Source organism: Hemibagrus wyckioides, linkage group LG12 (assembly GCF_019097595.1).
Source record: "Hemibagrus wyckioides isolate EC202008001 linkage group LG12, SWU_Hwy_1.0, whole genome shotgun sequence".
NCBI lineage: Eukaryota > Metazoa > Chordata > Actinopteri > Siluriformes > Bagridae > Hemibagrus > Hemibagrus wyckioides.
The window spans coordinates 15,553,550-15,566,049 of NC_080721.1; the positions used below are offsets into that span (position 1 = coordinate 15,553,550).

The following is a 12,500-nucleotide window of genomic DNA, read 5'->3' on the forward strand; positions in this document are numbered from 1 at the left end:
CTGTTTGGGTTCAATGAGGACAAACCGATGATGAATCGTTTCAGTGCATCTGTGTATAAAATGGATGAATGACTCATTAATTGTGTTATTTTTCAGTGGGAGAAAATATCCTGTGTTAAATCAAAACAGATATTGCTCTGTGTGTGTGTGTGTGTGTCTGTGTGTGTGTGTGTGTGTGTGTGTGTGTCTGTGTGTGTGTCTGTGTGTGTGTTTCTGTGTTTGTGTGTGTGTCTGTGTGTCTGTGTGTGTGTGTGTGTGTGTGTGTGTGTGTGTGTGTGTGTGTGTGTGTGTGTCTGTGTGTGTGTGTGTGTGTGTGTGTCTGTGTGTGTGTGTGTGTTTGTCCTGTGAGCCAAAACAATCTCTAAGCCTTAAGGGCCGCCAATACCATTCTGTTGGTTTAGCATGTTAAATCTCTCTCTCTCTCTCACACACACACACACACACACACAAAATAGGGCGGCTGCATCTCTTTAGACCAAGTGCACATTCCAGTTGCTCAGTCAAGCCACCACCACATGGCAACTCTTTATATAACACCCACTCACCAAATGTGTGTGTGTGTGTGTGCGTGTGTGTGTGTGTGAGTGTGCGGCGTTGTCGGAAATGGGAGATAAAAATTCGGTTTAAGTTTTTAAAGCCACACGACACACACACACACAGACACACACACATGTTGACGTTATGGCTGTGTCCACCCAAGATGACCCGAGTTTCCACACCGGCGCTGCTGCTGATCTGCCAAGTGTTATGTAATTTAACGCAGAAGCTCTACATTTTAACGCCGGAGTGCAGAGTTACAGCTTCTCTCTGAAAACTACACTAAAAGAACGGTGTTTTTTCCTCCACTTATTAAAGAGAGCAGATGAAACCTTCAGCATGTGACACTAGAATGATTGATGGGTTTATATTCTGTATAACTGATCCCCTGAAACCCCTTCCCCCGACTCACATTAGAAATCTGCTTCTCACATCTCCAGTCAGAAACTGATAAAGATCACACGTTCTCTCACGATAAATAAAGATGTTTCAGTTCATTTATTTAAAATAAAATCTATTTGTGTTTGAAGTTCAGCAGCAGAGCGAGACAAGTTTATAAACAACTCAGAGGCTAGTGAAGACTGAACTGACTCGACTCGAGGAAATTGGAGTTGATTCTATCCACTGTGGTTACTAGAAATGTATTATTCAATTCAGATCAATACAATTAAATTCAGTTCAGTTCAATTCAATTCAATTCAGTTCAGTTTAATTAGGTTCAATTCAGTTCAGTTCCATTCAGTTTCGTTCCATTCAGTTCAATTCAATTCAGTTCAGTTCAGTTCTGTTAAGTTCAATTCAGTTCAGTTCAATTCAATTCTATTCTGTTTTATTCATATAGCAATTTTAACAATGCACATTGTCTCAAAGCAGCTTTACAGATCATAAGAAACATAGTACAAAAAGTGCAGGATTAATTTTAGACAAAAAGTTCAGATTAATATTAAATTTATATTCAAATTTATTTCTATTTGTCCCTAGTGAGCAAGCCTGAGGTGACTGTGGGAAGGAAAAACTCCCTTAGATGGTAAGAGGAAGAAACCTTGAGAGGAACCAGACTCAAAAGTGAAACCCATCCTCATTCAATGGGCGCTAACCCAGGCACTGAAGAGTTAACTCTCAGTGCCGGTCTCAAACCCGGATTAAATGGGAGGGTTGTGATAGGAATGGGGGTAAAACCTGTGCCAAATCAAAACATGAGGAAAAAATGATCCTCTGTGGCAACACCAATCAGGAGACAGCTGAAAGAAGAAGAACATAAACAACAGAGAGTGTGTGTGTATGTTATGATAAACACCAGAGAGTGGGATTATAAATCATTATAAACACCAGAGAGTGGGATTATAAATCATTATAAACACTGAGAGTGGGATTATAAATCATTATAAACACCAGAGAGTGGGATTATAAATCATTATAAACACTGAGAGTGGGATTATAAATCATTATAAACACTGAGAGTGGGATTATAAATCATTATAAACACTGAGAGTGGGATTATAAATCATTATAAACACTGAGAGTGGGATTATAAATCATTATAAACACTGAGAGTGGGATTATAAATCATTATAAACACCAGAGAGTGGGATTATAAATCATTATAAACACTGAGAGTGGGATTATAAATCATTATAAACACTGAGAGTGGGATTATAAATCATTATAAACACTGAGAGTGGGATTATAAATCATTATAAACACTGAGAGTGGGATTATAAATCATTATAAACACCAGAGAGTGGGATTATAAATCATTATAAACACTGAGAGTGGGATTATAAATCATTATAAACACTGAGAGTGGGATTATAAATCATTATAAACACTGAGAGTGGGATTATAAATCATTATAAACACCAGAGAGTGGGATTATAAATCATTATAAACACTGAGAGTGGGATTATAAATCATTATAAACACTGAGAGTGGGATTATAAATCATTATAAACACTGAGAGTGGGATTATAAATCATTATAAACACTGAGAGTGGGATTATGAGTAATGCTGTGTGATGGAGATCCAGCATTTGTAGATTGTTATTGTGTGTATTGCTTAGGAGGTTGTTGTTGATGTGGTCCTCAAAATCCACATGGGGTCAGCATCTTCTCTATGAATGTCCGAAATCTTCATGAAGTTGAACCTCACTGGATCTAGTCCATCTCTGGATGCCTCTGGATCATGTGATCAGTAGCTGCTTGAATGGATGATATATTTATTTACACACAGTATGAAGAGAATATTAAGATGTAGTGTATGTTTACTGTCAGATTTACTACAAAACATTACACAATCTGACTTCTGTGTGTTTCTGACTTTTCTGTTCTTGGCATTTTGGAGTCATTTTCACACACACACACACACAGACACACACACACACACACACACACACAGACACACACTTCAGTTAACCTCGGTATCAGTGACACTTAATGGTCCCTGGTTCTGATTAGGACCGGTTTAATCTGTGGGCTTTTACACTGCGGCTAAACGAACTCTCGCCATATTCCCTGATTCTTTTTAATGACTATTTTTCTCTTTAAACCATTAAAGCCAATCATCAGAAACGTAAATGTATAAAGTGTAATAAATTATTGATATTTTCAGAGTGTGTTGAACAGAGGATCAGCTGCAGACATTAATGACTCTCTTCATCTTCTTCATCATGGAAGCATTATTTTAGAAAACACACAGCAACAATAAACTGATTCATTAATTCTCTGAACAAGGATGAACATCTGCAGTACAGATGTGCAGTGGAATGAACAAACACACACACACACACACACAATGTTCAGAGCACTAAGAGGCATATTAAGTCAAGTAAGACAAGTGTGTGTGTGTGTGTTCCTACAAAATTGGTTCTAACTGCACAATTCTTTCTTTCTTTCATTCTTGCCTATGTGTATCTCTCTCTCTCTCTCTCTCTCTCTCTCTCTGTTTCTGAAGATGAGAAGCTGTGATAGGACAGATGTTTGGATGCTGATGTAGTGAGACAGCGTTGATGGATACCAGCAGCAGTAGCTGTGGATATCAGTGAAAAGTAAGACGCAGATGAACACACGGGTTTTAGAGAATGTTGGCGTGAGAAGAGAAAGTGTCTCCGCAGCGCTCTCACTGAGACAGAGGCAGCAGCGACATCTAGTGGTCAAAACGGGTCCGGGTCTCAAATAAAACCAAATTCTCAAGCTTTATTATAACTCAATAAAGTCGATATCAGATTTGTACATATCATAAACACTGAGGAATTTTTGTCCTGTAACAATTACTCACTTTTTAAACTGACTAAACTTCTTCTTACAGAGCAGTAGAGAATTTTCAGCACAATTTAATGTGATATTCAATACTCCATTATTACTGGTGAAGGTAATCTCTCTGTCTCTGTCTCTGTCTCTGTCTCTCTCTCTCTCTCTCTCTCTCTCTCTGTGTATGTGTGTGTGTTAATGCTGTAAACAAGATTACAGGTTTACACACTTTATCCGCTCACTTCCTACAATTGCTTCTAGAAGTTTCTGAGCTCAGAGAAACACACACACACACACACACACACACACAAACACACACACACACTGATTTGAGTGTTAGGAGAAAATCTGCAGCTTTAAGATGATCAAAGATTAAATCTAAGCTGAATGAACAACAACAACAACAAAAGCGAATCGCACACAAGATAAAATAATTATAATTAAAACAAACAAATGCATAAAAACATTATAAAAATGAACAATAGAAGAAACCATTTGTATCTTTTTTTATTTTGAAATAAATAAATGAATGGAATAATTTAACAACATGAACATTGTAATTAATTTTTATGTAATTTATGTGCGATTTTCCCTCAGGGAATAAATATGAGGTTACATGAGAAATCCCTCTCCTGTACCAAAACAAATCATTCGGATGGTTGTTGAATCACTGTCCTAAACAAGTTTACATGGAAACAATGCTGTTACTATGGAAACGAGCGCATCATCATAAAGCTGCGCTACAGTCTGCAACACCTTCTGACCAATCAGAGTCCAGAACTCTCTGAGACATAACGTTATTATTATTATTATTATTATTATAAACAGTTTGATATTTTTGCTCATTTTATCCGAACACAGAATGTCCGAGAAGCTGGTTTTGTTTTTAAAGTATATTATGCAAGAGTGTGTTTATAGCTGAGAGTTACCGAACACACACACACACACACAGAAAATCTTGCCAGTGAGCTAATAATACCAGCAGACTGCATGCTTTACCACTCCTTCTACAAAACCCTGTGTTTTTTTTTGTTTACTTCCTGTGTTTACTTTCTCGTTGTCTTAGTCATCATCAGTTAGACTCTATCAGACTCTACTGTGTTTACAGTAGCACACACACCAGATCTTAGCATTAGAAAGTCTAGAATCTGTATCTCTCCTGTCCAATAGAAGAGCAGAATTTATTGATTTATTTAAAGAGAGTTGAGAGACGCAGCACGCTCCTGACTCAGGGGTAACAGTCAGGTCTGAAGCTAAGGCTCTCCATGCTATTACATTAGCTAGCATGTTAACATTAGACGGTTGGGCAGATTTAGCTCCCGGATGCTGAAGTTTCCTCTGATGCTGTATTTGTCTGTCACTGGACTGAAGGAATCACCTTCTGATGCTTTTATTTTCCCCACTGCTTTTCCATTTTCGAAGATGTCTCTTGGCTTAGCTGACCACTCTGATATCACTGTAACACTCTGATATCACTGTAACACTCTGATATCACTGTAACACTCTGATATCACTGTAACACTCTGATATCACTGCAACACTGACATCACTGCAACACTCTGATATCACTGTAACACTCTGATATCACTGTAACACTGATATCACTGCAACACTCTGATATCACTGTAACACTCTGATATCACTGTAACACTCTGATATCACTGTAACACTCTGATATCACTGCAACACTCTGATATCACTGTAACACTCTGATATCACTGCAACACTGACATCACTGCAACACTCTGATATCACTGTAACACTCTGATATCACTGTAACACTCTGATATCACTGTAACACTCTGATATCACTGCAACACTCTGACATCACTGTAACACTCTGATATCACTGTAACACTCTGATATCACTGCAACACTGACATCACTGCAACACTCTGATATCACTGTAACACTCTGATATCACTGTAACACTCTGATATCACTGTAACACTCTGATATCACTGCAACACTGACATCACTGCAACACTCTGATATCACTGTAACACTCTGATATCACTGTAACACTCTGATATCACTGTAACACTCTGATATCACTGCAACACTCTGACATCACTGCAACACTATGCTTTGATGTAAGATGGTGCTGGTCCACTCTTGGCTTTTTAGGCAAGCAAAAGTGTTTTGAATATGATGAAGCTACTGGAAGCCAGTGGAGGGAACGCAGCAGTGGGGTGGTGTGGGAGAACTTTGGCAGGTTGAAATCAAGTCACACAGCTGCATTTTGTATCATTTGCAGTGGACGAATTGCATTCAGAGGAAGACCTGCCAGTAGAGAGCTGCAGTAGTCCAGTCTTGAAATAACCAGAGACTGAACAAGCACCTGAGTAGCCTGTGTGGATAGGGATGGTCGAATCCTTCTGATGTTGTACAGAAGAAACCGCCATGAGAGTGTCACATTAGTAACATGGGAGGAAAAGGACAGTTTATTGTCCATGGTTACCCCAAGGTTGTGAGCAGTGGCCGAAGGGGGGATCATGGAGTTGTTCAGAAATATTGCAAGATCCTGGGCTGGGGATGAATCACCTGGGATGACCAGCAGTTCAGTTTTGCTGGGATTGAGTTTCAGCTGATGAGCTGTCATCCAAGATGAGATGTCCACCAGACACACTAAGATCCGAGCAGAAGCTGTGGTATCTGAGGGAGGGAAAGAGAAGATAAGTTGGGTGTCATCAGCATAGCAGTGGTATGAAAACCCACGAGGATATAACTTTGCCAAGAGAGTGGGTGTAGAGGGAGAAAAGAAGAGGACCAAGTACTGAGCCTTGTGGGACACCAGTAGAGAGTCTGCATAGGACAGATGTCAATCCCTTCCATGTTACCTGATATGATTGACCATCCAGGTAGGAAGCAGACCATTCCCATGCTGTTCCACAAAATCCAAGACTCCTGAGGGTGGACAAGAGAGTCTTGTGGTTAACCGTGTCAAATGCTGCAGAGATTTGGAGGAGGATGAGGACCGATGAAGCTTGGCTGATCTAGCAGCATGTAGTTTCTCAGTGACAGCCAGAAGGACAGTCTCTGTGGAATGTGCTGCTTAAAAGCCAGACTGGTTGGGATCATGGAAGTTGTTCTGCAAGAGATAGTTGGACAATTGATTATAAACAATGTGTTCAAGAATTTTAGAAAGAAATTAGAAAAGTGATACTGGTCTGTAGTTACTGATGTCTGAGCAATCCAAAGCAGGTTTCTTCAGTATGAGGACAACCCTTGCTTTCTTGAAGGCAGGTGGTACATAGCCAGATACTATGGATCCATTGATGACTGTGCTGATGAAAGGCAGGAGGACAAGCGAGATGGTCTGGAGCATAGTGAAAAGGATTGGATCCAGTGGGCAGGTGGTAGGATTGCAGGACTGGATGATTTGCAAAACCTCTTCTGCTGCTACAGTTAAGAGATGCCTCAATGAAGGAGTAGTGGAGTCTTGACTGTGTAATGTAGATAAAGTTGGGGCAGAAGTGAAGGTCTGGCAGACTTTCTCAATCTTCTCTTTGTAAAAAGTGGCAAAGTCTTCATTAGTCAGGGAGGATAAACCAGCTGGAGTTGGAGGGTTGAGTATTGAAAAGAAGATGTTGTGGAGCTTTTGAGGATCTTATGAAGCTTCAAGCTTCAGGCTTTTCCTTGTAGAAGGATGTCTTAGCAGAAGACTTTTGCTGCCATTTGCTACCAAAATAGCCCTGACCCGTCGAGGCATGGACTCGCTAATGGTGTGCTGTGGGATCTGGCACCAAGATGTTAGCAGCAGATCAAGTCCTGTAAATTGCAAGGTGAAGCCTCCATGGATCGAACTTGTTTGTCCAGCATGTCCCACAGATGCTGGATTGGATTGAGATCTAGAGAATTTAAAGGCCAAGTCAACACCTCAAACTTTCTGTTGTACTCGTCAAACCATTCCTGAACCATTTTGCTTTGTGGCATGGCGCATTATCCTGCTGAAAGAGACCACAGCCGTTAGGGAATACTGTTTCCATGAAAGGGTGTACATGCTCAGCAACATTGCTTAGGTAGGTGGTACGTGTCAAAGTAACATCCACCTGGATGCAGGACCCAAGGTTTCCCAGCAGAACATTGCCCAAAGCATGACACTTTCTCCGCTGGCTTGCCTTCTTCCCAAAGTGCATCCTGGTTCCATGTGTTCCCCAGGTAAGTGACGCACATCCAGGTGATGTAAAAGAAAACGTGATTCATCAGACCAGGCCACCTTCTTTCATTGCTCCATGGTCCAGTTCTGATGCTCACATGCCCATTTTTGGAGCTTGTGCCGGTGCACAAGGGTCAGCATGGGCACCCTTACTGGTCTGCTGCTATGCAGCCCCATACGCTTCACAAGTTTTTATCAGAACTAGCATTAACTTATTCAACAATCTGAGCAACAGTAGCTCGTCTGTTGGATCGGATCACACGGGCCAGCCTTCGCTCCGCACATACATCAATGAGCCTTGGCCGCCCATGACTCACCAGATGCCAGATCACCACTGTTCCTTCCTTGGACAACTTTTGATAGATACTGACCACTGCAGACCGGGAACACCCCACAAGAGCTGCAGTTTTGGAGATGGTCTGATCCAGTGGTCTAGCCATCACAATTTTTTTTTGTCCTTTTTTCCTGCTTCTAACACATCAACTTGCTGCCTAATATATCCCACCCATTAACAGGTGCCATGATGAGGAGATACTCAGTCTTATTCACTTCATTCATACACTAAAACTAACACAAACTCATACATTAACACACTCTATACTACACACACACACATTTTCAGCCACCTAAAAAAAATTAAATCCCCCAAACACCACCCATCCCCCCAAACCCTGCCCTACCCCCACCTCCACCAAACACCGCTCTATGATTGGAGGACAAGTGTGACGGAGGAGAACATGGTGTTTGTTTGATTCTGAGAGCTCATGATGAGCAAAGAAGGATTGAGGGATCAGGAACCACCTATAAAAGAGACAGACCGAGGATCACAGATTATTTCTCCCCACACACATGCACATATAAAACACACGCACACACACACACACACAAACACACAAACACACACACTGCTGTCTTCCTGTTCCTTCCACAAACAGTGAGAAGAGCATCACACCAGGTAAGACAACCATTTCCACTTGAGATACTAAAATACACTATTTAACTTATACTCTATAACAATTTAATCATTTTAATTGGCATTAGCAATTGGTTTAAAATAGAAAAAAATACACACATGCGTAAAATTATTTTTAATGAAACGTTGTTCATTCATTCCTTATTTGAAATAAATTCTAATTGTATGAATTAAAAAGAGCAAGCATCTGTTGAACATTTTCATTTCATTCACTTTACTGACCACACACACACACATACACACAACTGTACAATTCAAGTTAATATTGAGTTAGAGTATTGTGTGAGGCTGCGTGTTTACAGTTATGATGTATATTAAGGTTGTGTGTATTGTGTGTTGTGTTTATTGTGTGTATTGTGTGTGTTTTGTGTGTTGTGTGTATTTTGTGTGTTGTGTGTTTTGTGTGTTGGTAATCGGCGTATAGATTAAAGTTGTACAACAGGATACTGAACTGTTACTCATCACTAGGCTTTAATGAGATAAAGAGTTTAAAGCAGATCAGGATTTAAGATGCAAATCAATGGAAATAGGAAGTAATGTTTATGTGAGTCATACAGTGTTATTATAATATTGATCAACTTTATGGCTTAATGGTGAAATTATTTATTTAATTTATTGAAAATATCAGCTGTCGCACAAATGGCTTGGACTGGATTTAATGACTGAATGACTGCTGTAACAAAAATCACAACCTAGATACAGAATTTCGACCTTTTTTAATTTTTTTAGTCCAAATGTTTAAACAGTTTCACAGAAGTTGGCAAACAAACAAAAGAATGGCGTAAAGAGAAAAATACAGAGAATCCTGATGGCTGGGAATTCAGGAGAGCTAAACTGGTCACACTGTCTGAGTGGGAGGGACCGAGATAATCTCGCCTGTCAATCAGAAAGCCAATCATATTCACGGTTCATTACTGATTTCCTCCAAGACTTCAGCTGCCTATATGGGCATCAGTTCTTAAACACGTGATGGCTGCATCAGCGTGGCTCTGAGGTAGCACGTGTTAGCTACGTGTCTCCCTGCGTGTTAGCTAGCTTCTCTTCTGGGAGTCAGAAAATAATAATCCAATCCAAAAACATGAACGGGAAAATTAAGGGTCAATGATAAAGGTTAGCTGATCTGACTGGGGTGGTGGTCAGTAGACTGGTGTAAAAAAGAAACTAATTAATAAATTAATAATTAATTAATACAAAAAAAATTAAAATTGGGGTCCAGGAGATCCCAACACTCCTGCATCTGTTCCTTTCTGCTCTCTTTGTACTGGTTGTCGTAGGTATTGTCTGGTGTGGACGTAGTACAGCACTAATTACGAGCTCTTTATACTGAGACCAGTAGCACACCAGTGGTGTAGGACAGCAGAATGAACTCGTCGGGGTTTTGGAGGTTAGATGGATGGAGGAAGGTTTCTTCATCATCTCCATTTTGCTATTTTGCTTCACACCACACTGGTGTTGAATTCCTGTACTGGTAATGTAGAAGACCAGTGCTGAATGGATGGTGCAGGCAGGTAAGACAGGTTGGTTTCAGAGGTTAACATCCACTAAGGAACTGGGAACCATCATTTTTTCTTCTTTTGTTGCTGCTGTAACGTGGAAATTTCCCCAATGTGGGATGAATAAAGGTTTATCTTATCTTATCTTATCTTATGTTATCTTATCTTATCTTATCTTATCTTATGTTATCTTATCTTATCTTATCTTATCAGTCTGGGTCATGAGACATGGAACAATAATAAGATTCTGATGTTTTAACATTACTTTTTATGGTACGACCTGAAGGGATCCACATCATGGTGGCTAAATATACAGCAAAATAGATCTTACAAACGAGATGTCACTAGAGAGTCTGGAAGTGTTAGTCATTTAATTTCTTCCAGTGAAAGATGCTTTTAGACTAAAACCTAAACACCAACTACCAGATTTTTCACAGATCTGCTCAGCAGACATGTGAGTGGACCTTATTTACACTAGCAGCTTCAAAAATCCACTGATGATATTTTAAACATCAGATGTATTGAGGAGAGAGAGAAAGCCATTCCCAGTCCCTGGGTTGCTGCATGGCTTGTTGGTCTGCTCCTCCAAAGCCAGGATGACAGAGTGCTTCCTAGATAACAACAGGAACTGATACGCCAAAGTACATGTGAATCCTTCTGAGAGGTTTTTCCCGGCATGAAACGAGAATTTGGTAATGCCGTGTATGTGGCAATGCCATTTGAGGAACCTCCTCTGGTTCATCTCACCTTCATGAGGTGAAGGTCACCATGATTAACAGCTTTCTAAATTTAACCCATAAGAAGCTAATCAAGGGGCTCGATCCCTGATCATGCTTTCTGTGAAGCGGCTAACCTGCCTGAAACCCAGTCTGCTTAGCATTCTTTATTACAATCAAATGTGACATTTAAGATAAGATAAGATAAGATAAGATAAGATAAGATAAGATAAGATGTGAAAACAATGATGTGGTGAAGTTTCCTGTGAGGAGAAATATGTGTGTGTGTGTGTGTGTGAAGGAGGAGTCCTCCAGTGTCCCTGCTCCATCACTCGGGGGTGTGACAGTAACCCTGCTCCATCACTCGGGGGTGTGACAGTAACCCTGCTCCATCACTCGGGGGTGTGACAGTAACCCTGCTCCATCACTCGGGGGTGTGACAGTAACCCTGCTCCATCACTCGGGGGTGTGACAGTAACCCTGCTCCATCACTCGGGGGTGTGACAGTAACCCTGCTCCATCACTCGGGGGTGTGACAGTAACCCTGCTCCATCACTCGGGGGTGTGACAGTAACCCTGCTCCATCACTCGGGGGTGTGACAGTAACCCTGCTCCATCACTCGGGGGTGTGACAGTAACCCTGCTCCATCACTCGGGGGTGTGACAGTAACCCTGCTCCATCACTCGGGGGTGTGACAGTAACCCTGCTCCATCACTCGGGGGTGTGACAGTAACCCTGCTCCATCACTCAGGCTTTAACTGTAAAACACAGAAGAGTGGTTCAGAGTAAAAACACTGGGATGTGAGTCAAATCTTCATACTGTCTTGTGTAATCTTCAGTAATCTAGTAAATGACATCTGCTGCCTCCTTCAAACAGCCAACACACACACACACACACAAACACACCAAATCTTAATTCGAAGATTAGTGTGTAATCCAGATTAGTGTTTAACTCACACTGAAGGTAAGGGAGCGGCTGAGATAAAAACATCTCTCTCTCTCTCTCTCTCTCTCTCTCTGTCAGAATGAACTCAGCACCCCCTGCAGGAAGTGCTTTATCAGCTCCAGCAGGTGGAGTCGGCCCAACTACGCCGAAAAAGGGCCCACCCAAATTTAAACAGAGACAAACTCGCACATTTAAAAGCAAGGCACCAAAACCTGGCCAGAAAGGGTGAGTTTTACACACACACACACACACACACACACGAACCCGTAATTAGTAGCTACTAACTGTTTTTGTTTAGGTTTGGTGATGACATTCCAGGAATGGAGGGCCTCGGCACAGGTGAGTATCGTCAGTTATGTCACACACACACACACACACACAAACTCTATAAACTATTTTAATGTTCCTTTTGTTCATTTTTTCATTTCT

At 40.9% G+C, this 12,500-nt stretch overlaps 1 protein-coding gene and 1 long non-coding RNA gene across 3 annotated transcripts in view; one reads left to right on the plus strand and one right to left on the minus strand.

Annotated features, from left to right (window-relative positions):
• Positions 1-2,520: 2,520 nt before the first annotated feature.
• Positions 2,521-12,500, plus strand: part of LOC131362637 (retinal cone rhodopsin-sensitive cGMP 3',5'-cyclic phosphodiesterase subunit gamma-like) — a 10,342-nt gene continuing 362 nt past the window's right edge. The window contains exons 1-3 of one of the 2 annotated variants that reach the window (XM_058404801.1): positions 2,521-3,581; positions 12,150-12,296; positions 12,370-12,410. In XM_058404801.1, the coding sequence (XP_058260784.1) occupies positions 12,151-12,296; positions 12,370-12,410 (187 nt within the window). In that variant the 5' untranslated portion in view covers positions 2,521-3,581; position 12,150. Of the gene's footprint in view, positions 3,582-11,794; positions 11,927-12,149; positions 12,297-12,369; positions 12,411-12,500 lie in introns of those variants that run through there. The other variant, XM_058404802.1, reaches the window with a different exon arrangement.
• Positions 9,356-12,500, minus strand: part of LOC131362638 (uncharacterized) — a 5,267-nt gene continuing 2,122 nt past the window's right edge. Inside the window, exon 3 of the long non-coding RNA XR_009206227.1 lies at positions 9,356-11,883. This is a non-coding gene — a long non-coding RNA (uncharacterized LOC131362638). The remainder of the gene's footprint in view (positions 11,884-12,500) is intronic.